Consider the following 24817-nt stretch of genomic DNA (forward strand, 5'->3'; position numbering starts at 1 on the left):
GCGCGGCGCTGACGTCAGCGTGCGTCCGCGCGCGTCAGCGCGTGCCCCGTCTGGGCGGGGGCTCGGGACGCCGGAGCCGCGCCGGCCGGCCGCATCTCCCGGGGACGACGCGGTTCGGACTCCGGGGAGGCCGCCGGCTGTCGCGCTGTGTCCGCGTGTGGTGCACCGGCCCCGCGGTGAGTGTAGGCCCCTTGCGGGCGCGGGTCAGCAGCGCCAGCGGGCGGGGAGGGGCGGGGGTAGGCCGCGGCCCTTCGGCCGGACGCGGGGGTAGGGGCGCGGCGGGCTCCCCCGGTCGCGGACACTTGTCGTCGGGGTTTCACGGCCGAGCTGTGCGGGGGCCGACCCGGCGCGCGCACCGGACCCCGCTCTCGCCGCGTCCCCGCAGGGCGTGCAGCCGGTTCCCGGGCGCGGGAGGGGTCGGGGGAGCCCTGCGCCGCCGGCGGACCCCGGAGTCCACCGCCCGGGCCTCACCGCCTGGGCCCGTGGCCGAGGCGGGCGTGCGCGCTGGCTCCTCGCGGCGCCCGGGGCTTCGCGTTGGTGAGTGGCTGACGCCTGTCGCGCCTGGTCACTTGCCCGCTGCCGGGCCCACCTGCGATGCGCAAGCGGCGCTCCTGTCCGCTGACCGCGGGCCGACTCGCCAGGGGAGGGGGGCGGGAGCGAGGGCGCTGCCTGGGAGGACGTGTCGGGCCTCCCTCGGAGGTGGACGGCTTTCAGACGTGCGGTGACTGCCGCTGGGGCTGCGGTGCATCGGCTTGTGGAAGGTCGTCTTTGAACGTAAGTCGCCGTGGACGGCACGGGGTACGCCGGGGCTCGTTCTCGTTGCCGGGAAAGCGCGGCTTTCTGAAGTGGCCTTCTTTTTTCTTTTCAGATTCGCAGCCTGGAAGAGCCCGTCTTTCCCGTCATTTCTTTCCCCGGCAGTGATAAACCCCATTATGGAGACGCAGAAACTTTATAAAGGGATATAGCGGGAATGCTGTGCAGTGTAATTTTGTGTATGAAGTGTAGTTTGAAAGGGGCAGGTGTCTGAGGAAGGGAGGCCAGTAGGTTAGCTGTTGGTGTATTGTGCGTAAACGATTCTGTTCCTAATAGTTACTCATATGTGATGACACGAGGAAGGATGCACTGTGTCATGTTAAGTTGATTTCTCTTACAAAATGAATGACTTAGATATATGATGTTTAAAAACAGGCTATTTAATCTTTAAAGGCATGTTAAAGTTCCTGTTGTGGAAATTTTATGGTTAAAGGGTTTATGAAGAGCTTACCTTCAGGTGAGCAAGTCTAGCCGGTGTGCGGAGCGAGGAAGACCATGAGGCTGTGGGAAGTGGGAGCAGATACAGTATTTCACAAAGGTGGAAGAGTTAGCACTTAGCTGCAGCAGAATCTGTTGGACGTGCACACTAAAACAGGTGTAGGTTCAGCTTGTGGGTGTTGATGTCCCCAGAAGCTGTCCTTGTAGCTAGTACGACCTGCTTAAGTAAATACTGTGGGGATAACCTGTGTGAGACTAGCTTTCAGATAGATAATCTGACCCTAAGAAGACTTTATTCTTGTTTGCTAGAGTAAAACAAGATTAAAAAAAAAAAAAATACCATATTAAAGGGCTTCAAAGAAATCTGCATATAGTTTTTCCCTCTTGTAGCATAATCAGTAATTGGCTTGATGAATAGGCTTTGTAACTTCTAACTAAAAGCATATTGAAAGCATAATTTAAGTACCCTATAATTTTTTAGAATTTTGGAATATCGGCCTCAAAATATCAAGTTTTAGCATATTTCCATAAATGTGCCAATTTCTTTCAGGCCTTATATTAATATTACACCAAGTAATGAGCAGTTAGCCATTGAGTTACCAAGAGTTAATCTGAAACAACTAGATGTTATCGTGGTAATTTAGGATACTCATCCCACCTGAGTGTAAACTCAGGTGTAAATCCCATAAAGAAGGTGTAGTGAATTTTACCTAAGTTGGAGCCTTTCGTTTGATTCTTCTGTGTGGTAAAGGAACTAATTTCATGTGAAGAGAGGAGAAATTTCATGTGAAGGTTTTTGGCCATTAAAAAGTAAAATCGCTCATGCACAAAACTACTTCCCAAAGACTTCTCCCAGGTTCTTCATGTCAGAGAATTAAGAGTACCATGGAAGATAGCACGATCTTACCAAATGAGACAATTGGCAACAAACAGAAAATAAAATACGACTTTTCATGTGAACTCTATAGAATGTCTACATACTCAACGTTCCCCAGTGGCGTTCCCGTCTCAGAGAGGAGTCTGGCCCGGGCTGGTTTTTACTACACTGGTGTGAATGACAAGGTCAAATGCTTCTGTTGTGGCCTGATGCTGGACAACTGGAAACCTGGAGACAATCCTGTTGAAAAGCACAAACAGCTCTATCCTAGCTGCAGTTTTATTCACAGTCTGGTCACTCTCACTAGCCGGGATTCACCTTAAGGCGACTTCTCCAATGAGAAACTGTTCTCCACATTCATTATCTCCCACTTCGGAACATGGGGGCTCCTTGAGTGGTTCTCATGCCAACCTTGCACGGAGCCCTGCTAATCCTAGAGCAGTGGAAGACTTCTCCCCATTGAGGACTAACCCCTACAGTTATGCAATGAGTACCGAAGAGGCCAGATTTCTTACTTACCATATGTGGCCGTTAACCTTTCTGTCCCCATCAGACCTGGCAAGAGCTGGCTTTTACTATATAGGACCTGGAGACAAAGTCGCCTGCTTTGCCTGTGGTGGGACCCTGAGTAACTGGGAACCAAAGGATGATGCGATGTCAGAACACCGCAGACATTTCCCCAACTGCCCGTTTTTGGAAAACTCTCTGGAGACGCTGCGGTTTAGCATTTCAAATCTGAGCATGCAGACACACGCGGCTCGACTGAGAACGTTCGTGTACTGGCCGCCCGGCGTACCGGTCCGGCCCCGAGCAAGCTGGCAAGTGCTGGGTTCTATTACGTGGGTAAGAACCTCTCACGTGCTTGTATGTTTTATCGCGTTCACTTTGTTTTCCGTATTAGGATGTGTGTGTAAGTTCAGTCTTGTTTTCTTTAGGTCGCAATGATGATGTCAAATGCTTTTGTTGTGATGGCGGCTTAAGGTGTTGGGAGTCTGGAGACGACCCGTGGGTGGAGCACGCCAAGTGGTTTCCAAGGTAACTATTTGAAAGGTATTACTGCCCCAAACTGTGCTTACAAGAGGCAGGTGTGCTTGCAGAATTTAGGTTCCATTTCAGTATAACAAAGCTGCTTTTATGCTGTTGGGAAATTGGTCTTGTAGAGCACTACATCTAAGGCCTCTGGCTCAGCCGGGGGGCATGTGACTCTCGGTCCGCACGCTGGGTGTAGAGATTACTTAATAACTTAAAACACACCCGAATTTTCACGTTAATTGTTTTGATAAAAATGTTTTAGAATGTTCTCTTTCCTTTTGTAAGCCATGTATTCAGGATGTAATATAACTCGCTATGATTTTTTTAAAAAAGACTTACTTACTGAGAGAGGAGAGGATGCTAGCAGTGGGATGGGCAGGGAGGGGAGAAGACAAGCAGACTGGGTGCTCGGCTTGATCTTGGGCTGGATCCCAGGACCCTGAGACCGTGACCTGATCATGAGTCGTGCCTAATCACCTGAGCCACCCAGGTGCCCCTAATTTTAGTTTATTCTTGAGGGTTCATTTATAATTATGGTCATATGTTTTATCTGTAGCATTCCCATTTTTGTTTTAAAGAAATCTTAAGGGTTACAAAGATGTATAAAATTGCACAAAAGAAAATAGTTGGAAAAAATGTAAGAGAAAAGGAGAATAAGAAGGGACATAAAATGATCTAGAAAAAGGCAAATACAAAAATGCATATAATGAAAGCTGATTAAATCTGATTATAATTGTAAGTTATTTTTTTCTATACAGTTTATCTCGTGATAAGATCTTGTGATATCTTAGTCACTGTGTTTCTAGCAGTATGTCCTGTTACAAAGAATTGAGAGACAGTATTGTTCATGGAAATAGAATTAGAAATGCTTCATTTTTGAGGAGCTGTGTGAACTTGGACTAGTTGTGTGACCTATCTGAAACTGTTCTTATCTGTATAGTGGGGTGTTGAGCTAGATAGTTTTTTTTAAATTGTGAAAAAAAATAATAAACTTTACCATTTTAACCGTTTCTAAGCTTATTCTGTGGCATTAAGTATGTTCACATTGTTCCTTCGTCTTTACCAGCAGACTTTCTCATCTTCCCAAGCTTACTGTACTCATCACAGGAACTCCCCATACCTACCCCCCACCCCAGCCCGGTTCTCCTTTCTGTCTGTCTGAGTCTGACTAGGTATCTCCCATCGGTGGGATCATAGAGGGCAGTGTTTTGACCTGTGAGCGCCTTTCATAATGACGAGGACTCTCTTGAACCCCTTCAGGAAATTAAAACATATTTTTGTCGGTTTTTTTAAACATAAACTTGAAGTATTTTATTTTGGATCAGTACATTGTTAAAAGTTGTGTTTTAAAATTTTATCTTTTTTTTTTTTTTTAAAGATTTTATTTATTTATTTGACAGAGAGAGCGCACAAGTAGGCAGAGAGGCAGGCAGAGTGGGGGGGGGGGGGGAAGAGGGCTCCCTGCAGAGCAGAGAGCCCCATGCGGGGCTGGATCCCAGGACCCTGAGACCATGACCTGAGCCGAAGGCAGAGGCTTTAACCCACTGAGCCACCCAGGTGCCCCTGAAATTTTATCTTTAATATTCATAATATAACAAGGTAAAATTTGACCTTCTAATTCTTAAAAGTGACATATTGTTTAGATTACTTAGGAAAATGTATTTTGTCAGAATTTTAAATGACTTGATTATGCTTGGCTCTATGGGATTGGGTGCATAAAATTTGAAACTTAATAGCAGTATTAGAAAGACAAAAATAGATTTTCAGTTCCAGGGTTGGAATTACTGCATTTTGTCCTTGGTAAAACAAAAGAAAACAAAATCTTGGTTTGTTTCCATCATTTGTGTTTTGTTGAAATGGTTAAATAAGGGAAAAAGGCTTAGGGTGCTTTGTGTGAACACTTCGGAAAGCAGCAAATTACAATTGTGGATAATCTTTAACCTCAGTAAATGGAAAACCAGAATGGATAACTGTTATCGGTGTTACTTGTCCTGTGTTTGAGGGCCGGCTGGAGGGCGTTTCAGATGCTGGAGATGTAACGGCGACGACGACCATGATCTCTGTCCTTACTGAACTTCTTAGAGGAGGGGCGATATATGAGCCAGGGCTCATTGTACTTGCTTTAATCATAATGAATGTAAATTAACCGGTCCCAGAGCAAAAATAATTAAAAACTGTATGACGACTGAGAACATCGTGAGAATGAGCTGTTTTATCTCCGTGACAGACTGAAGTCATGAGCTTGCTTCCGTGGTCCCTGCTGATTCTCGGCTGTCAGTGGTTGAAGAGCATCTGGGTTGTTTCCAGCTTGGAGCGATATGCATAGAGCCACTGTAAACATTAATAAACATTTGTGACCGATGTTTTCATTTGGCTTGGAAGACCAGCTGGGCGTGGGATGGATGGGGTGTGTGGCAAGTTTTCACTTCCGACGAAGTGCTGTGTTGTTTTCTTAAGCGACTGTGCTGTTGTAGGTTTCTGCCCGCAGCCCGTGAGCTCTCCCGGTGTCTCACATCCTTAGCTGTAACTGGGATCATCATTTTAGTGTGGCCATCCCAGAAGGGGTGCCCTGACACTTCTCTGCGCTTTTCAGTAGCATTTCCTTAATGAGTAATGACGGTGAGCGGCTTATTTGCCTTCTACATATCTTCTTTGGTAAAGTGTCCAAATCTTTTGCCCATTTTAAAGTTTTTTTAATTACTAAGTTTTGAGAGTTCTTAGAACATTCTGGGTACACGTTCTTTAACAGGTGTGCTTTGCTACCTTTGAGTTTGTGGCTTGTCTTTTCATTGTTTTAACAGTGGCTTTTGAGGATGTCATTTTATTGGTTTTATTCTGTATGGATTATGCTTTTGGTCTCTTAGCTGAGTGATCTAAGGAAAAAAAGATTTTTCTGCTGTCTTCTAGAAGTTGCACTGTGTGATGTTGAACATCAGCTCTGATTCATTCTTAGTTTCTGCACGCAGCTGGGCATAGTTTCTGCACGCAGCTGGGCGTAGGTGGAGGCTCGTTTTTGCGGGTAGGTGCTGAGCTGTGGTTAGCAGCACTTTAATGAGCTACCGAAGGGATAAAATGGAAGTAGCCGTTCAGTGAGCTTCTTGGAAGGCTTTCGAGCAGCTCTGGGAGTTGGTGAACAAGTGTTTGGGAAACACCATCATTATGCATAGAGATGAAAATGTTTCTCTATGTTTTGGAAGGAGGGTTTGTGCTTCACTGGTATCGGAAGAGGGATCCCTGAGAAAGATAAGCAGTTACGTTGTGAAAGATCCCATTTTAGGAATACTAATTACAGCTTTTGAAACTATGTGAAATGCCGAAAGTAAATTGTCCGAACAGCATTTTTCAGGTCTTAGCTTGTGCTCCTTTGAGGTCTAAACCCTTTTCTTGTTACTTGTTAATGTGATTAAGTAGAACATGGCAGAATGCATCAATACGTAGTAAGAGTTAGTGTTTTATGAGGATTTTTAAGGATTTTTTCCTGCTCAATACAGATGTGTACTAGGTTGTGATGTAAAATGTTAATACTGTGGGGCACAGAGTTTGAAATCCACTTTTCTAGAAAATCAGGTGTTTTTTTTTTTTTAAGGTATAAAACACTTCACAAGTAATTGTCATCTTCTGTTATAGATGTGAGTTCTTGATACGCATGAAAGGGCAGGACTTTGTTGATGAGATTCAAGCTCGATACCCTCACCTTCTTGAGCAGGTGAGTAAGTTATTACACTTGTCAACGCTGAATTCTCCTAAATGATAATGACAAAGAATATTTATTAAGAGTAATATTCACATGTGTATTTTCTTAACATTGTGTTTTCTTATTAAGTATGGTTAATTGCTTTATATCCAATTAATGAGACCTTTAATTTTTACTTTTGTAACTACCTTGCTTATTCAGGGCTTTTTAAAAAATTTTTACGGGGCGCCAGGTGGCTTATTGAGCATCTAGTTTTGGTTTCGGCTCAAATCATGATCTCAGGGTTCTGGGATTGAGCCTTGTGCTGGGCTCCCTGCTCATGGGGAGCATATTTGAGATTCTCTCTCCCCCCTGCCCCTCCCCCTGCTCACTTGCTCTCTCTAAATGAATAAATTAAAAAAAAAAAAAAAAGATTTCTTGCTTTCAGGGTTCTGAGAAATCCGTTTCCCAGTGTACAAATGTGTGGTGGGATTGGAGGAGGATCGGTAGTGTCTCCTCCATCTTTTCTAGAAAAATAAAAACTTGTTAGGACTTTGGAGCCTCTGGGAGTGATCCAGCTGAAAAATCTTTCAAATGAAATGAGGAACCATTAATTCTTCCCCTTCCCTGAAACTAGAGAAGTACTTGAACTCTGTTTGGAAGTAGGTAAAGTTTAAGGGGATTTTTTGATGATGAAGGTAAGACAGAGCAAAGTAAGTAGATAAATTGCCTAGTTTTCAGAAGAGTGTATGTGTTACTGGAGGTAAACTTATCCTATTGCTCTGTTTAAGGTTGAGATTTTTTATTTTACCTATTAATTTTTCTCCTGTTTCATAGCTTTTGTCAACATCAGATACTCCTGGAGATGAAAATCCTGATCCACCAAGTACGTATGAAAGTATTCCAGATGTAGAATGGGAATTTTTAGAAGAATGTTAAGCATAAAAGTATGTAACAGAGGGTTTGATTTCTGAGGACATAGGAAAAAGTGCTGGGAAGTTAACTAATATTATGTATCTCCGAAGACTCAGGACGCTTATACAGCGTTTTAGCAAGTCTGCTACACTTTATTCTTCAGTGCTGACCTTCCAACTGGGGAACAGGACATACGCAGAAGAGAAGTGACCATCACAGATAGCTCAGAGAATACTAGATGAGAAGTGTGAACAGTAAGCCGTCCAAAGAGGACAAGTTTTCTGTAAGCCAGTATGTTTGGAAAGGGCTAGTTGATGGATGATTTAAGAATTGGGCTAGATGTTAGCTGTTCATTAGGTGTGTACTATTTTAGTGCAAGGATAGGAAATAGATCTAGTTAGAACTTAGTTCTGGCCACATCTGGCATATAGTTAACCTATGTAATTGACGTGTGTTGGGTGTCCAAATGAGATGACAGTGCACCATTTCTTGGCATACACCATGACTCAGATGACTCAGGAATGGTGTTGGGATTTGGAATTGGTTTTGACATGATAACTACCTCTTGTGTGATGACGGCAGGGCTCACCGCTCTTGATCTAAATGTATAACCAGGTTTTCCATGGACCACCCTGTGCAGCTCCCTAATACAGGGACTGTCACATTTTTTCTCTTTGAAAGTTTCTATGCTCTCTTCCGTAACTCACAGCTCATAATCTTGCATCACTGAGGAAATAGACACAATCAAAAGAGAGCTGCTCCCATTTCCTCCCAGCAAAGCCACCAGTCTGAGATGTGTCCGTACCACTCACCTTTCTGTTCGTTTCATGAAGGAACTAAGGCCAGCTTTTCTCCTTGTCCTTTGTCCTCTGGATCTCAAGCCTCCTGCCAGCATCAGAATATTGCTTCAGCAGTGCTCGGCCCCTTCTGTTTCCATAGCATCAGGTTTTCAGTCTCCAGAATATTTATTTCAGTGTATGAACCTGATGTACTGTAGCCAGTCCCCAAAAGACCCTTCCTTGAGTTCATGTCATCTTCTAGCTGTTGTCTCACTTCTTTGCTTCCCTTTACAATAAAATGTGTAGAAAGATTTATCTGTGCTTACTTTCTTATTTCTTTTCTATTCTTTCTTGAACTTAACTCTACTAAAAAGTGCTCCTGTCAGGGTCACCAAGAACCCACCACCTTTGTAAAGCCAAAAGCCACTGCTTGGCCTGGTGCCCACATTCAGACAGTTGAGTCTTAATCTCGTCCTCCCCCAGCTTTATTGGGATAGAATTTCCGTATGACGCTGTGTAACTTTAAGAAGTGATGTGATTGTTGAAAATAAATAAAAAAAATCTTTAAAAAAAAGGTACACATGGACGTTGAAAATAAATAAAAAAAAAATCTTAAAAAAAGTGATGTGATTGATACACATATGTTGCTAAATGATTATCATGTTAAGATTAACACATCAGTCGCCTCACATAATTTTACTTTTTTTATGTAGTAAGAATATTTAAGATTTACTCTTTGTAACTTGCACATGTGTGAACCAGTACTGTAGTCTGTGCCCAGCACACTGGATATTAGATTCTTAGAACTTACTCTTCTGATAACGTCTGTCCATGTTATTGCAAATGGCAGGGTTTCCTTCTTTTTTATGGGTAAATAATATTCTGCACATATTACCACGTTTTCTTTATTCAGGTCTGCTGATGAACGCTAGGGGTTGTTCTCACGGCTGGCTGTAGGGGAATCATGCTGCAGTGAAATGGGAACGCAGAAAAGCTTTAAGAAAGTGGTTTTGTTTCCTTCTGATAAATACGCAGAAGTGAGATTGTTGGATCATAGGGAAGTTTTTTTTTCCCTTTAAAAAAATTTTTAGATTTATTTTAGCATGCGTTTGCAAGCAGGAGGAGGGGGTACAGAGGAAGAGGGAGAGGCGGAGACTCTCAAGCCGACTCCTGTCCAGTGCAGAGCCCGACACTGGGCTTGATCTCACGACCCTGAGATTATGACCCAAGGTGAAACCAAGAATCAGATGCTGAACTGACTGAGCAACCCAGGTGCCCTGGGAAGTTCTAGTGTCAATGTTTTGAGGAATCTCCATACTGTTTTCCACAGTGGCCGAATGACTTTACAAGTCTCCCAGTGGTGGAAGAGGCTTCCCCTTCTCCTGCTTCCTCATCAGCACTTGTTTTCTTGGGCTGTTGATTCTAGCCGTTCTGACAGGTGTCAGGCTTAGTTTCTCACTGCGGTTTTGGTTTGTGTTTTTTTGATGATGAGTGACATGACATTGAACATCTTTTCATGTGTTTTGGCCATTTGTATGTCTTCTTTGGGAAAGTGTTGCTCATATTTTCTCTCCATTGTTTAGTAGGGTTATTGGTTTTTTGGAGAGTTGAGTTTTAGAAGTTTTTTGTATATTTTTGTTACTAACCCTTTATCAGGTAAGTCATTTGCAGATATCTTCTCCCATTGTGAAGGTTGCCTTTTAGTTTTGTAGATTGGTTCCTTTGCTGTGCGGAAGTTTTATATCTTGCTGAAGTCCCAGTAGTTCATTTTTGCTTTTGTTTCTAGTTTTGTTTGTTTTGCTTTTGTTTCTAGTAAGAAGTTGCTGTGGCTGATGTCAGAGGTTGCTGCGTGTGTTCTCCTCTAGGACCTTGATGGATTCCTTTCATCCATTTTCAGTATTTTCATGTGTGGTGTCAGAATGGTCCAGTTTCATTCTTCTGCATGTGGCTATCAGTGTTCCCAGCACCATTTATTGAAGAGTCTGTCTTTTTTCCATTGGACATTCTTTCCTGGTTTGTTGAAGGTTAGCTGACCATAGAGTTGAGGGTCCATTTCCGGGCTCTCTGTTCTGTTCCATTGATCTGTGTGTGTGTTTTTGTGCCAGGACCATGCTGTCTTGATGATTGTGATACAGCTTGAAGTCCGGAATTGGGATGCCACCAGATTTGGTTTTCTTTTTCAACATTCCTTTGGCTATTTGGGGTCTTTTCTGGTTCTTCTTTTTTTTTATTTTTAAGATTTTATTTATTTATTTGACAGAGAGAGCACAAGTAGGCAGAGAGAGGGGGGAAACAGACTCCCCGCCAAGCAGAGAACCCGATGTGGGGCTCGATCCCAGGACCCCGAGATCATGACCTGAGCCAAACACAGAGGCTTAACCCACTGAGGCACCCAGGCGCCCCTCTTTTCTCTCTATACAAATTTTATTAGGGTTGGGTGTTCTAGCTCTGTAAGAAATGCTGGTGGTATTTTGATAGGGGCAGCATTGAAAGTGTAGATTGCTTTGGGTAGCATAGACATTTTCACAATATTTGTTTTTCCAGTCCCTGAGAATGGAATGTCTTTTCATCTCTTTGTGTCTTCCTCCGTGTCTTTCGTGAGTGTTTCGTAGTTTCTAGAGTACAGATCCTTTACCTCTTTGGTTAGGTTAATTCCTTGATATCTTACGGTTTTTGGTGCAATTATAAATGGGATCAGCTCCTTGATTTCTCTTTCTGCTCCATTATTGGTGTATGAAAATGTAACAGATTTCTTTATGTTGATTTTTTTTTTTTTTTTAAACATCTGTTCTAGCAGGTTTTTGGTGGAGCCTTTCAGGTTTTCTATATAGAGTAGCATGTCACCTGCAAATAGTGAAAGTTTGACTTTTTTTTTTTTTAAAGATTTTATTTATTTATTTGACAGAGAGAAATCACAAGTAAGCAGAGAGGCAGGCAGAGAGAGGAGGAAGCAGGCTCCCTGCTGAGCAATAAGCCCAATGTGGGGCTCGAACCCAGGACCTGGGATCATGACCTGAGCCGAAGGCAGCGGCTTAACCCACTGAGCCACCCAGGCGCCCCAAAAGTTTGACTTTTTTAATCCTGATTTGGATGCCCTTTATTTCCTTTTGTTGTCCAGCTGCTGAGGCTAAGATTTCCAGTGTTAAATAGTAATGGTGAGAGTAGACACCCCTGTCTTGTTCCTGGCCTTAGAGGAAAAGCTCTGAGGGTACTAGCTGCGGGTTTTTCATACGGGGCCTTTATGATGTTGAAGTATGTTTCCGCTAAATCTTTGCTGAGGGTTTTTATCACGAGTGATGCACTTTGTCAGATGCTTTTTCTGCATCTGTTAGGGGGATATGGGTCTTACTCTCCGTCTTCAGGATCTTGCTGATTGGTTTGCGAATGTTGAACCACTCTTGCGGCCCAGGAGTGAATGCTGCTTGATTGTGGTGAATGAGTCGTTGAATGTCCTGTTGGGTTCAGTTTGCTAATATTCTGTTGAGGATTTTTACATCCACGTTCATCAGGGCTCTTGACCTGTAGTTTTCTTTTTTGGTGGGGTCTTTGTCTGGTTTTGCTATCAGGGTAATGCTGGCCTCATAGAATGAATTTGAAAGTTTTCCTTCCTTTTCTTTTTTTTTTTGGACTGGTTGAGAAGAATAGATATTAACTCTTTAAATGTTTGGGAGAATTCCCCTGGGAAGCCATCCGGCCCTGGACTTGTGTGTGTTGAGGGGTTTTTGATTGCTGATTCAGTTTCTTTGCTGTTATGGGTCTGGTCAAGTTTCCTATTCTTCCGGTTTTAGTTTTGGTAATTTATTTGGTAATTTATGTGTTTCTGGGAGTTTATCCATTTCTTCTAGGCTGTCCAGTGTGTTGGCGTGTAGTTTTTAATAATGCTCTCTCATGCCTGTATTTCTGTGGAGGTGTGATTTCTCTCATCGTGATTTATTTGGATCTTTTCTCTTTTTTGGTAAGTGCGGCTAGGGGTTTACCAAATTCTGCTCTCAGTTTCATTGATCTGTTCTAGGTGTTGTTTTTTGTTTTTTTGTTTTTGTTTTTACTTTTTCTATCATTTATTTCTGCTCTAATCTTAATATTTTCCTCCTGTTGGCTTTAGATTTCCTTTTTTCTCTCCAGCTCCTTTAGGTGTAAGATTAGGTTTTGTATCTGGGACTTCCTTGTTTCCTGCCGTATTGCTGCGTACGTCCCTCTCAGGGCCGCCTTTGCTTCAGTCCAAAGGCTTTGGACCATCGTGTTCATTTTCATGTTTCCATGGAATCTTTTATTTCTTTGATTTCCCGGTCGACTCATTCATTCCTTAGCCGCATGCTGTTAATCTCCATGTATTGTGGTTTTTCAAAATTTTTTCTTGTGATCAACTTCAAGTTTCATAGTGTTGTGGTCTGATAATATGCAGGTATGATCTTGGTCTTTCTGTACTTGTTGAGGCCAGATTTGTGACCCAGGATGTGATCTGTTCTGGAGGATGTCCCGTGTGCACTTGAGAAGAATGTATATTCCGTGGTTTTAGGATGGAACGTTCTGAATATGTCTGTGATGTCCACCTGGTCCAGTGTGTCATTCCCTTATTTTCTGCTTTGATGATCTGCCCCTTGATGTGAGTGGGGTGTTAAAGCTCCTACTCTCACTGTGTCATTATCATTGAGTTTCTTTGTTCGTTCTGAATTGTTTTATGTATTAGGCTGCTCCCAAGTTGGGGGCATAGATATTTACAATTGTTAGATCTTGGTGGACAGATGCACGAATGAAGATACAGTGACCTTCTTCGTCTCTTGTTACAGTCTTTGGTTTACAGTCTAGTTTGTCTTATAGGAGTCTGGCTACTCTGGTTCTCTTTTGACATCTGCTAGCATAATAAATGGTTTTCCATCCTCCTGACTTTCAATTTGCAGGTGTCTTTAGGTCTAAAATTGTCTTTTGTAGGCAGCATATCGAGGGGTCTTGGTTTTTTTTTTTTTTTTTTTTTAACCCATCCTGACACCATATGTCTTTGATCGGAGCATTTAGTCTGTTTATATTCAGAGTATTTATAGATTTGACTGTAGTGCTTTTTATTATTTGGTTTTTGTTTGTTTCTGGAGATTTTCTCTGTTCCTTTCCTGTATATCATTTTGATCTGTTCCACTCACAGAGGCCCTTTTAGTAGTATTTTTTGCAGGGCTGACTTAATGACCATGACCACCTTCGGTTTTGTCTGGGAAACGCTTCATCTCTCCTTCCATTCTGAAAGAGGCCTTGCTGGGGAGAGTATTCTTGGCCGCAGATGCTTCCCATTCAGCACGTTGACTACATGATGCCATTCCCTTCTGGCCTGCCGAGTGTCTGGGGAATCTCAGCTGGCCTTATGGGTCTTCCCTTGTAAATTAAGGACTTCTTTTGTCCTGTTGCTTTTAAGACTTTCACACTATGGTTTGCAAATTTTCCTACAGTGTATCTTGGTGTTGGCTGGCTTTTATTGATTTTGAGGGAAATTCTCTGTACCTCCTGGATCTGGACGTCCCTTTCCTTCCCCAGATGAGGGAAGTTTTCTCCTGTTATTTCCTCACATAAATCTTCTGCCCCCTTTTCTCTTCTGGGACTCCTGTCATACCAGTGTTAGGGTGTTTGATGGAGTCACTGAGTTCTCCCAAGTGTATTCTTGTATTCTATAATTTATTTATTTTTAAGATTTTCTTTATCTCTTTGAGAGAGACAGTGTGAGCCGGTGGCAGGAGCAGAGGGAGAGGGAGAAGCAGACCCCTCACTGAGCTGGGAGCCTGGTGCGGGACTAGATCCCAGGACGAGGGGATCATGACCCGACCTGAAGGCAGACGCTTAACGGACTGAGCCACCAGGTGCCCCACCATAATTCTTTCTCTTTTGTTCAGCTTCATTATCTTCCATTACTTTGTCTTCTGGATCAGATTCATTCCTCTGCTTCTTCTAGGCTGCTGTTTCCATGATCAGTTACTGCATTCTTCGTCTCTCGCTGATTCTGTTTTATTCTTTTATCTCTGTAGTAAGGGCTTCCCTAAAGTCTTTCACTCATTTCTCAAGCCCAGTGAGTGTGCTTATGATCATTGCTTTAAATTTTCCGTCAGATGTTACTTACATCTGTTTTGCTTAGATCTCTGGCTGTGGCCTTATCTTGTTCTCTGATTTGGGATAAATTCCTCCATCTTGGTATTTTGTCCAAGTCTCTTCCTCCTTCTCTGTGTTAGAAAAGCCTGTTACGTCTCCTACTCCTGAAAACAACGGCCTTCTGAAGAAGAGGCCCTGCACTGCCCAGGGCCTGGCCCTTCAGGGAGTGCCTCAGGTGTGCGCTGCACACGCTCTGCGGCTGTGGTTTGGCTGCTCTGGCCTTCGGGCCGGCGGTCTGCACGGGCTCTCCTTGCCCGCTGTGGGCAGCGTTTGGTCCCTGGCCCGAATGTGGTGAGTTTTAATGAGGTGTGCTCGGGTCTGTTTGTGAAATGAGACCTGTCAGCACCTCCACCAGAACTGAGGCCTTGCAGAACTCCCTGGTTGGGAGACGTGGTGTGGGCAGGGGTTTCTGTTTGTCTTCTGGAGGAGGGGCCCGCCGCTCTGCGACGGAGGCAGGCTTGACCGGGAAGGGCTTTCCCAGCAGTGTGTGGGGTGGGGCGTGGGACCCGGTATAAGCGGGGTACGGGGTACGCGCTGTGCTGTTTACTGCAGGTGGGTCTGTGTTTATGCTGAGAGGCGGGGAGGGAAATGGGGCCAGCGGGTGCCTTTGTGCCCAGAGAGGCGTCTCTGTAATGCTGCCTCTCCAAGAAGAGCAAGTAGTCTCCCCCGCTGTGTGCTGCAGGCGGTTTTCAGGCGTTTCAGGTCACTGTTTCCGCACTGTCCGGCCCCCAGGTTGTTTGCCTGCCTCCTCTCCAGTGGTGGGGCAGCACCTCCAGCCTCTAGCCCTGCCTGCCGACCTTGAAAACCCCAGGTTTTAATCCTGGCTGGTTGCAGGAACTCAGGAAATGCAGCCCCTGTCATTTTCCCAGGCTGTGCCTTTGGGGAAACACTCTCCTTGTGCGTTCCCTGTGTGCTCCTCCCTCCCCTTTCTCTGCAACCAGGGCTCCCTCCCCTCCACAGCCCTGCGTCCATTTCTTCTCCCAGACCACATTTCCACACTTGTACCTTCTTCAGAGTGGCTTCTTGTTTCCCTGTAATTGTGGAGTTTGTTCTGTCAGTCTTCAGGGTGATTTCTGGGGTATTTAGGATGACTTGATAGTTACCTGGCTGAGTTCAAGGGACGAAGTGAGTCTGAGGTTACCCCCCCCCCCCAGCTCCACCACCGTTTTAGCTGTCCCTGCCCTCCCCCCCCCCCCGCCCCCCATTTCGTGGCTGTGTTCATCAAGGATGAAATGTCCTTAATCTGTCTTAGTTTCAGGGTGATCTGGCCTCCTGAAATGATTCTGACATTGTTTCCTTCTCTGAAGTATTTTGAAAGAGTTTAAGAGGGGTTGGTGTTAATTCTTTTTAAAATCTTCAGTAGAATTCATCAGTGAAATCATCAGATTCCATATTTTTCTTTGTTGTGAGATTTTTGATGACTGACTTAGTTATCATAGTTGTTACTGCTCTGTTCAGATACTTTATTTTACCTGATTTAGTCTTGGTTAAGTTGTGGGTTTCTAGGAATTCATCCATTTCGTATATATCGTCCAGTTTCTTAGTGTGCAGTCGCGCACAGTAGTCTCCTAGGACCTTCTGGACATTTGGTGCGTCATCTGTAATGGCTCTAATTTGTATGATTCCTCTCTTCTCCAGGTTGGTCCAGCTAGAGGTTTGTCAGTTTTGTTTATCTTTTCAAAAAATCCTAGTGTTCCATTGTTTTTTTTTTTTTTTTTTTGCTTTTGTTTTTACAGTTTCTGTGGCACTTATGTCTGTTCTGATCTTTAATATTTTCTTGCTTCTGTTCACCAGAGGCTTAGTTTGTATTTTTCATTTTTAATTTTTCAACTAGTAAGTTTTCTTAAAATTTTAGGGTAGTTAATAAGCTGTGTTACGTTAATTTCAGCTGTATGATATAATGATTCTGTATGTTACTCAGTTCTCATCAAGATGAGTGCATTTTAATCCCCTTCACCTGTTTACTTCATCTCTCCCCCACCTTACTTTTCTGCTTTCTGGACATAAAAAGTTAAGCCTTTTTTTTTTTTTTTTTTAAAGATTTGCTTATTTTCGTGCATGTGAGAGCTCATGTAGCAGGCAGGGGCAGAGAGAATCTCAAGCATTCTCCCCTCTGCACAGGGAGGCTGATTGGGGCTCGGTCCCACGACCCTGAGACTATGACCTGAGCCAAATCTGAGTGTTGGATGCTTATCCAGCTGCCACCCAGGCGCCCCAGAGAGCTTTCATTGTGCCTAATTTTGGTATTTCTTGCTAAAAACTTCCCTCTCAGAACCGCTTTTGCTGCATCTGCTCAGTTTGGGTATGTCGTGTTTTTGTCCGTCTCAAGTACTTGCTGATGGCTTGTTGATACCCTGTCGGGTCCATTGGTGGCTCAGGAGTGTGTCTAATCTCCTGTATTTGTGACTTCCTTAGTTTGTGAGTTTCCTTTCTGTTACTGATTTTTAGTTTTATGCCATTGTAGGTGGAAAAGATACTTGATGTGATTTCCGTATCTGCAGGTTGTTAAAGCTTTGAGGAGAGGCTGAGATCTGTCCTGAGAGGACTGTTGGGCGAGAGCTTGAGAAGCGTGCGTGTTGGGTGCTGTGGGGTGAGGCCCACTCGGCGGAGTGCTGTGCAGGTCTGTGGTTTCCTTAGGAACACTGTCCCCGGGCGTTCTGGCCAGCGCTGGAAGTGTGCTGTTGAAGCCTCCTACTTGTAGGTATTAGGTCTTTTCTGCACTGTAGTTTTGTGAATATTTGCTTTAAACATTTTTTTTTTAAGATCTTATTTGTGTGTGAGAGACAGGGAGAATCTCAAGCAGACGGCCCTGAGCACAGAGCCTGATACGGGGCTCGATCTCACAACCCCGAGACTGTGACGGGAGCTGAAATCAAGAGTCAGCTTAACCGACGGATCCGCCCAGCTGCCCCTGGCTTAAAGGCTAAGGCTCCGGTGGTGCGAGCACGCGCCTGTGCATCTGTGACGTCCTCTTGACGCCCTCTGTGGCAGCCGCCTCTGTCTCCTCCCAGCGATTTTTGGCCACAAGTCTGACTTGCTAGGTAGCCACGCTTCATCTCTTGGTTGCCGTTTGCGTGGAATTTTCCATCCCTTTTCTTTTCGTCCTGCCGGACGGAGTCTCCTTTGGAGCTTACTGTTGGGTCTCGTTTCTTTAAATGTGTTCAGCCGCTCTGTGTCTTTTGACTAGAGAATGTAGTCCCTTGACGTTCTAAAGTAACTACTGGTCCTCTGGAGACTTACTACGATTTTTTCCCCAGTTCTTTGTTCATTTCTTCCCTCACGCTGTAATCCTTGACTGACTGCTGTACTAGCGTGCTTTAGATCCTTCGCTTTACATCCTGTGTGTCCCCTCCAGGTTTTGTGTTCGTGCTCACCTGCATGTTCACGGAAAGCGTCTCAAGAGGGCTGGTAACCGCTCACTTCTCTCCACCGCGCAGTTTGCGCTGTTGATCTGCCCCTCCTGATGCGGGTCCGTCTAACAAGTTATTTCAGTTGTAGTTACTGAAGTTACTGTTCCACTTCCATGCCAGAGGTACAGTAACAGGGTATTCTGAATTGACTCCGTATTTACCTTTACCAAGAAGCTGTGCGCACTGGCGCGCGTTTCCGTGTTGCTATGTAGTGTCCGTTTCAGCTTGCAGAGAACCTGCTAGCATTGGTTTTAGGGCAGGTTTAATGTTGAAGAACATCTTCAACTTTGGTTTTCTGGAACGTCTGTCTTTTTTTGTTTTTTTTTTTTTTTTTCATTTCTGAAGGATGGTTTTGTCATTGTTCTTGGTGTGGTTTTGTTTTCCGAGTCTGTCTCAGCTGGGCTGTACCGTCTCTGCGGACGTACAGGTGTGGAGGACGTACAGGATGTACAGGGTGTGGAGAGGCTGAGGGTGTCCCTTGTATGTGAGCAGATGTTTTTTTCTTGCTGTTTTCAAAGTTCTCTCTTCAGCTCTGTCTTTTCATATTTTCACTATTACACATTTGAGAATAATGTTTGGGTTGATCATGCTTGTGGTTCTTTGCTTTTACTGTTGCTGGAGAATACAATAACAGAACTGGAAAATCTCTCCCAGGATTTGGGACGTTTTCAGCTGTTTCGTCTTTAAATAAACTTCTGCATTTTTCTCCTCTGGGACTCCTGTGACGTAGATGCTCATTTGTTTGCTGGTGTCTTGTAACTTCCACAGACTTTCTTCACTCTTTGATTCTTTTTCCTTTTTTGTTCCTCTTAACTGCGTGATTTCAAACAATGTCCCTTTAGGTTCTCTGATTTTTTTTCTTTGGCGTGGTCAAGTCACTTGTTGAAGCTCCTGACTCAGTTTTCCAGTTCTGTTCCAGGATTTCTCTTTGGTTCTTTTTTGTGGTTTCTGTGGATTAAACTTTTGAAATGTAGTTCATTTTTTTTAGTTGCCTACTTTTGTTTTCTTGAATTGCGTTGAGTATAAGATGATAATATTTAGTTTGTTAGGCAGATTGTAGGTCTCCATTTCTTGGTTTCCTTTGCTGTTGTCCTGTGGCCTGTTTTGCATGATTTGAGGAGCCTTTCATTGGTGTCTGAGCACTGGAGGAAAGAAACATCTCTTCTAGTCTTTACAGACTGGTTTTGGCAGATCAGAGACCTTTTCCTGTCCGTTCCCTTGGTGTGTACCTGCTTGGGACCAGTTGTGAGGCTGTTGCTTTGTCTGTGGTGGGATCTCTGGTTGGTGCGCTTACTATTGCCAGTGGCGCAGGCTGGCGTGGAGTCTGTCTGGTCCCCTGATGGAGGACAGCGAACCGTTCTGCAGGATGTTGGGACATGGGTCTGCAGTGCGGTCCACAGTTGGGTCCGCAGGTGGCAGGGCTCTTACCAGATATGCAGACAGGTGTGGCCCCCTCTAGGTCAGTGGAAGGGCTCCTGTCTGGAGCAGAATGGGGCCCTGGACCCTGGCTGCGAGTGGCTGGAACTGAGCCCAGGGCTGTTTCTGGTTCTACTGCCAAGATTGAGGTCTGCAGACCTGGCTTTGGAGGCACAGGTGGGCATGTCTCTGGCCGTGTCTCTTGGTGGGGAGGAGAGCTTCCTGATGGTGTTCGGAGAGGCTGCAGCTTCGCAGGATCTCTAGAGGTGCAGATGGGGGTGTCCCTCTCTGGGTCCCAGCGCTGGTTGTGCCGCTGTGGAATGAGGCTGAGGCCTTTCAGGAGCTGCAGGTGTGCACTGGGTAGTGTCTCCTGCTGCGTCCCTGTGCCAGCAGGACTGTGCGCAGATTGACGCTGGGAAAGGTTGGTCTGATTCTGCATTCTGACGGAATTTAGTGGGTTTACCTCCAGTGGCTCCCGGACCGCGGTGGGATGCAGTTCACAGGCAGTTTCAGCGTCGAGAGCTAGAACTGGGGTCTGTATGTCTGTATGCCAAAGCACGGGTAGGCCTGGGTCCTCCTCATTCTTTTGTGTGGGGTGCTGGCGACAGGATCAAGTCTTATGGGCCTGTAGCCAGATCCTGAGGGTGTGGAGCTGTTCTTGGGTCTGTAGCCAGGCCCAGTGTTGGCGGGCCAGCCGTCGGGGTGCAGGCCTGACTTGTTACAACAGTTCTCCTTGGCATCGGGCTCCGCTGGGGTTTCACAGTCTTCTGCCTGGATCTCAAAGCTTTCACAGAGGTGCAGTTGCTCACTGGTGGATTCCAGATGGCTGTCGAGTCGCAGTACACGTGGGGGACGTCTTACTTGGTCACAATACACGTGGGGGACGTCTTACTTGGTCACAGTACACGTGGGGGACGTCTTACTTGGTCACAGTACATGTGGGGGACGTCTTACTTGGTAGTCTCACTGATGTGACTCTCCCACATCCTCCTTCATACACCTTCTTCGCCTGGCTTCCTGGACACCACCTTCGCTGTTTTCCTCTGTTTCTCTGGTTGGTCATGAACAGTCTCCTTTGGTGGCTCCTTTTTCGAACCACGAATGATGGAGAACTTCTCAACACTTGGCCCAGATTTACTTCTTCATTTCCTGAGCTCTAGGCTGGCATGTCCAGCTACATGTTTAAATCTCAACTTGATTATAATGGGTGTTTCCGAGTTAATACGATCAGGGTAGACCTTTTCTCTCGTCTTTGATCCCTCAGACTTGTTCTTGTCTGGTCTTCCCCATCTCAGTTAACGGTAGCCACCTGCTGAGGTCAGAAAGTTGACTCAAGCCAGGCATCCTCCCCGCTCCTCTCTTTACTTGGTGTGTTTCATCCGTTGGATGTCCTCTCATCCTTGCCTTCCTGACAGCCCTGAATCTTCGTGTGTCTCCCCATGTCCACAGGGCACTGTGAGCCCAATCCACGCTGCCATCCCTGTCTTCCTGATGACCTGGCTGGTCTCCTCATTGAATCTCATGAACGTTTATTACAAAGCTGCCAAAATCATCTTCTGAAAACGCAAATTGGGTTTTACCGTTCTTTACTTCAAATGCCTGCCGAACATTCTAGCACACCTAGAGTGCAAGGTAAACTGGCAAGGCTGTACACGGTCTGGGGATTGCCCTCCTCACTGCTACTCACCAGTCTTGTTCTTTTTAATTTTCTTTTTAAGATTTTTAAAAAAATATTTGACAGAGGGAGCACGAGCAGGGGGAGCAGCAGGCAGAGAGAGGGAGAAGCAGGCTCTCCACTAAGTGGGGAGCCTGACGAGGGGCTCCTTCCCAGGACCCCGGGATCATGAGCTGAGCCGAATGCAGACACTGAACGACTGAGCCACCCGGCGCCCCTCTTTCTAGTTCTTGAACGTCAGGAACTTGTCTCAGGGCTTTTATGCCTGCTGCTGTCTTGCCCGGAAGATTTCTTTCAGAAGTTCCCCTGACCCTTCTTAGCATTATTCACACGCTTGTCCTTGTGGTAGAGGTGCTGCCGCTGGCCTTTGAGCTGCGGGCGCGCTATGCTGGTGTTTACTAGAACACTCGACCAGCAGAGGGCGGTCACGCGTCATGAAGGATGACGCCTCTTGTGATTTCCCCCCAAGTGCCGTATGGGTCAGCACCAACCCTGCTCCCAGAAGGTACTTCCCTGATCGCCATGTCCGTGGTCCTCATCCCGGCAGTTTGTTGTGGCCGCGTGACACAGCTCTCTGTCCTTCCAAGTGTCTGTTGTGAGCACAGTCCCATCTTGCTACTGTGGTGTGGGATGTATTTTGCGTGAACTCTCCCACTTCGCTCTCCTTCCCATCTGGGTCACTCTGGATCGTCCGCCGCCTCTCTGGGTCCCATTTCCCTTCAAGTCCAAACTGCGGCCAGCCTAGCAAAGTCTTTGCTGGTGCCCTGCTTTCCGGGGCGGACCTGCCGTCCTGCAGCGCATTCGTTCCCAGAATAGCTGTACATCAGACTCGTTTTGGGAATTGAAAAAGACACGGGTTCCTACGCCCTGTCCTTAGAGAGTCTCTCACTAAGTGGGTTCCAAGATGTCATGTCGGAAGTGATATTTAAAAGAGGATACCCCCTGTTCCACTCTCACCAATCCTCTCGTGTTCACGCCTATGTTGGAATTCCAGGAAATTGGTGCATAAAGCTCGTGGGCCTTACCAGGGCATGAACACATGAGAGTAAAGATTGAGCCATCGTCATGATTTTTCTGTGTATTTTCACATTTGTGGAATTTAGCATTGGTGCATGTCTTTTCAAATAGTTGTCCATTTTGGACCTGGAGAAAGTTGTTCAGAAGACGCAGTCATGATGAACACGCCCGTGGTGACGGCCGCCTTGGAGATGGGCTTCAGCAGGAGCCTGGTGAGGCAGACCGTGCAGAGTAAGATCCTGAGCACTGGGGAGAATTACAGAACCGTGAACGAGATTGTGGTAGCGCTGCTTAATGCGGAAGATGAGTCCCGAGAAGAAGAGAAGGACCAGCCAACTGAAGAAATGGCGTCAGGTACTTGGGAATGTTAGTTGCCCGCCCTGTTCTGCAAGGCTCAGAGGACTGGCTTTGCTTAACTGACAGATTGTGGGTGTCAGATAAGGGAGTTTGACCGAAGTGCTTGTAGAACTGACGTGATGGGATGCAAGTGGAAGTCCGTGTCATTTGTTCCGTGGGGGAGGTACAGGGGATTGTAAGTGTTAGTGTCCTTTACAGTTCTGCTTTCTGGGGAACAGCAGGGTTTGAGGACTTTTAGAAATGACAGAAACAGAGATCCTTTGTGTTACGCATACTATACGATATGCCTTAGCTAAATCTTCCGGAAGTTTCCTGAGCAATAGGCACAAGGTTAAGTGTGAACCAGTGATTTTATGCTGCCTTTTCAAGCTCCTCTTTATTTAGTGCCTAAATTGTTTGTAGACTTGGTTGTTAGTGACTATGTGTGTATAGTTGGAACCCTTTAAAATCTAATGGATTTGTTTTCTTTTTTCTTTTTTAAATGAAGATGATTTGTCATTAATTCGGAGGAACAGAATGGCTCTCTTTCAGCAGTTGACTTGTGTGCTTCCTATCCTGGATAATCTTTTAAAGGCCAATGTAATTAATAAACAGGAACATGATATCATTAAACAAAAAACACAGATACCTTTGCAAGCAAGAGAACTGATTGATACCGTTTTAGTTAAGGGAAATGCTGCGGCCAACATCTTCAAAAGTTGCTTAAAAGAAATCGACTCCACGTTATACAAGAACTTATTTGGTGAGTTTTTGGTAAGATTATTTCAGAAATCTGTGGGATTATGTTTGTGTTTCTGTTTGACAAACAAGGTAAATCGAATTAGCGGACTCTAGTGTGTACGTTTAAGTAGTTCTAGAACAGCGGCGTGCTCTGCTTGCCCGAGCAGTGTGACTGGGTGACTCGCGGTCTGCAGTGGCCTCCGTGGTATTCCAGGAGATGAGGAGTGGGGGACGCACTCTGGTCTTTGGGGGAATAATGCCTTTTGGTGTGTTTCTTTCCTCAGTGGACAAGAACATGAAGTATATTCCAACAGAAGACGTTTCAGGTAAAACAAAATGAAGACTTAAGACCAAAAGGAAATATTACTCTTTTTTTTTTTTATCGGGAGGTGAAGTAGAAACCCGGTGTGACAGAGTGTGCTGTTCCTACTAGGTCTGTCGCTGGAGGAGCAGCTGCGGCGGCTGCAGGAGGAGAGGACGTGCAAAGTGTGCATGGACAAGGAGGTGTCCATCGTGTTCATTCCCTGCGGCCACCTGGTCGTGTGCCAGGAGTGCGCCCCGTCTCTGAGAAAGTGCCCCATCTGCAGGGGCATAATTAAGGGCACCGTGCGTACCTTCCTCTCGTAGGAGTCTTCAGGAGATGGCTGAGCACTGGGAGCCATCTGAGGTGTAGAGGAATTACTGGTTCTTAGATTAGGACGTTTGTGTTGTGTTCTGCTTCGCTGCTAGTGCTCATTTCAGAACGTTAATATCCTAAGTCCCGTTTAATCTCCGTTTAGATGGGGGGGTTTGCGCGTGACGGGCTGTGTTAATGTGCGTGTGCGTGCAGGGAGAGGTCATGGGGGAGCCTTGGTGCCCTGAGGTGTCACGTGACAAGGGCATGTTTGGTGTTCTTTCTGGAAGCTCTGAGTGTGCCCCGAGAGAGTGCTGTTGACAGGAACTGGACAGGGGAATGCTGGAGTTCACCAGTTACTTGTGCCAAATTCTTTTTGGTGTTTTTCCACTTGTGTTTTAAAATAAGGACTTTTTTCTTACTGGTAAATAAGCTTTTCCCTAATTGGTGAGAAACCTCGTAATAAAATTCTTTAAGAAGACTGCATCGTCTTTTTCCTCCTGACTGAGAATGTATTTTCTTCTCCTGACTTAGAAAGTATTTTTTCCATGCCTTAATAGGGTTATCAGGGTTAAATGAGTTACTGTACAGTAGTATCTGTCCCATTGTAAGCACTCAGATATTAGCTGTTAAAAGTGGAATTCATAAACCAAATTACTAAGAAGTGTTCTTAGGGGCACCTAGGGGGCTCAGTCAGTGAAGTATCTGCGTTTGGCTCAGGTCATGATTGGGGTTCTGGGGCCAAGCCCCGCATCAGGCTTCCTGTTCAGTGGGGAGCCTGCTTCTCCCTCTCCCTTTGACCCTTCCCTCGTTCTCTTGCTCTCTCTCAAGTAAATAAAATCTTTTAAAAAGTGTTCTTAAATAATGTGATTTTTGAAATTCTTTTAGGAGGACGGTATCTGTCTAATTGCTTTGTGTATTATAACTAAAATCCATGTTAAAAATGAAGTAAAATG

General features: G+C 45.3%; 1 protein-coding gene and 2 long non-coding RNA genes across 3 annotated transcripts; 1 reads left to right on the forward strand and 2 right to left on the reverse strand.

Annotated features, from left to right (window-relative positions):
- BIRC2 (baculoviral IAP repeat containing 2) lies at window positions 1-24347 on the forward strand. Its single transcript, XM_047692857.1, is given in 11 exon segments — window positions 1-176; window positions 869-2433; window positions 2435-2932; window positions 2935-2971; window positions 3064-3163; window positions 6788-6866; window positions 7671-7719; window positions 22283-22525; window positions 23016-23270; window positions 23533-23574; window positions 23682-24347. Coding segments are annotated over 10 exon segments (1857 nt in total). The 5' UTR covers window positions 1-176; window positions 869-2073; the 3' UTR covers window positions 23876-24347.
- LOC125079335 (uncharacterized) lies at window positions 6745-9086 on the reverse strand. The gene is made up of 2 exons (XR_007121090.1): window positions 8561-9086; window positions 6745-6903 (listed from the first exon to the last, which is right to left on the reverse strand). It is a non-coding gene; the product is annotated as an uncharacterized LOC125079335 (long non-coding RNA).
- Window positions 11308-11725, reverse strand: LOC125079336 (uncharacterized). Its single transcript, XR_007121091.1, has 2 exons — window positions 11599-11725; window positions 11308-11392 (listed from the first exon to the last, which is right to left on the reverse strand). It is a non-coding gene; the product is annotated as an uncharacterized LOC125079336 (long non-coding RNA).
- Window positions 24348-24817: the final 470 nt, after the last annotated feature.

The sequence above is a fragment of the Lutra lutra genome, chromosome 10 (assembly GCF_902655055.1).
Source record: "Lutra lutra chromosome 10, mLutLut1.2, whole genome shotgun sequence".
Lineage (NCBI taxonomy): Eukaryota > Metazoa > Chordata > Mammalia > Carnivora > Mustelidae > Lutra > Lutra lutra.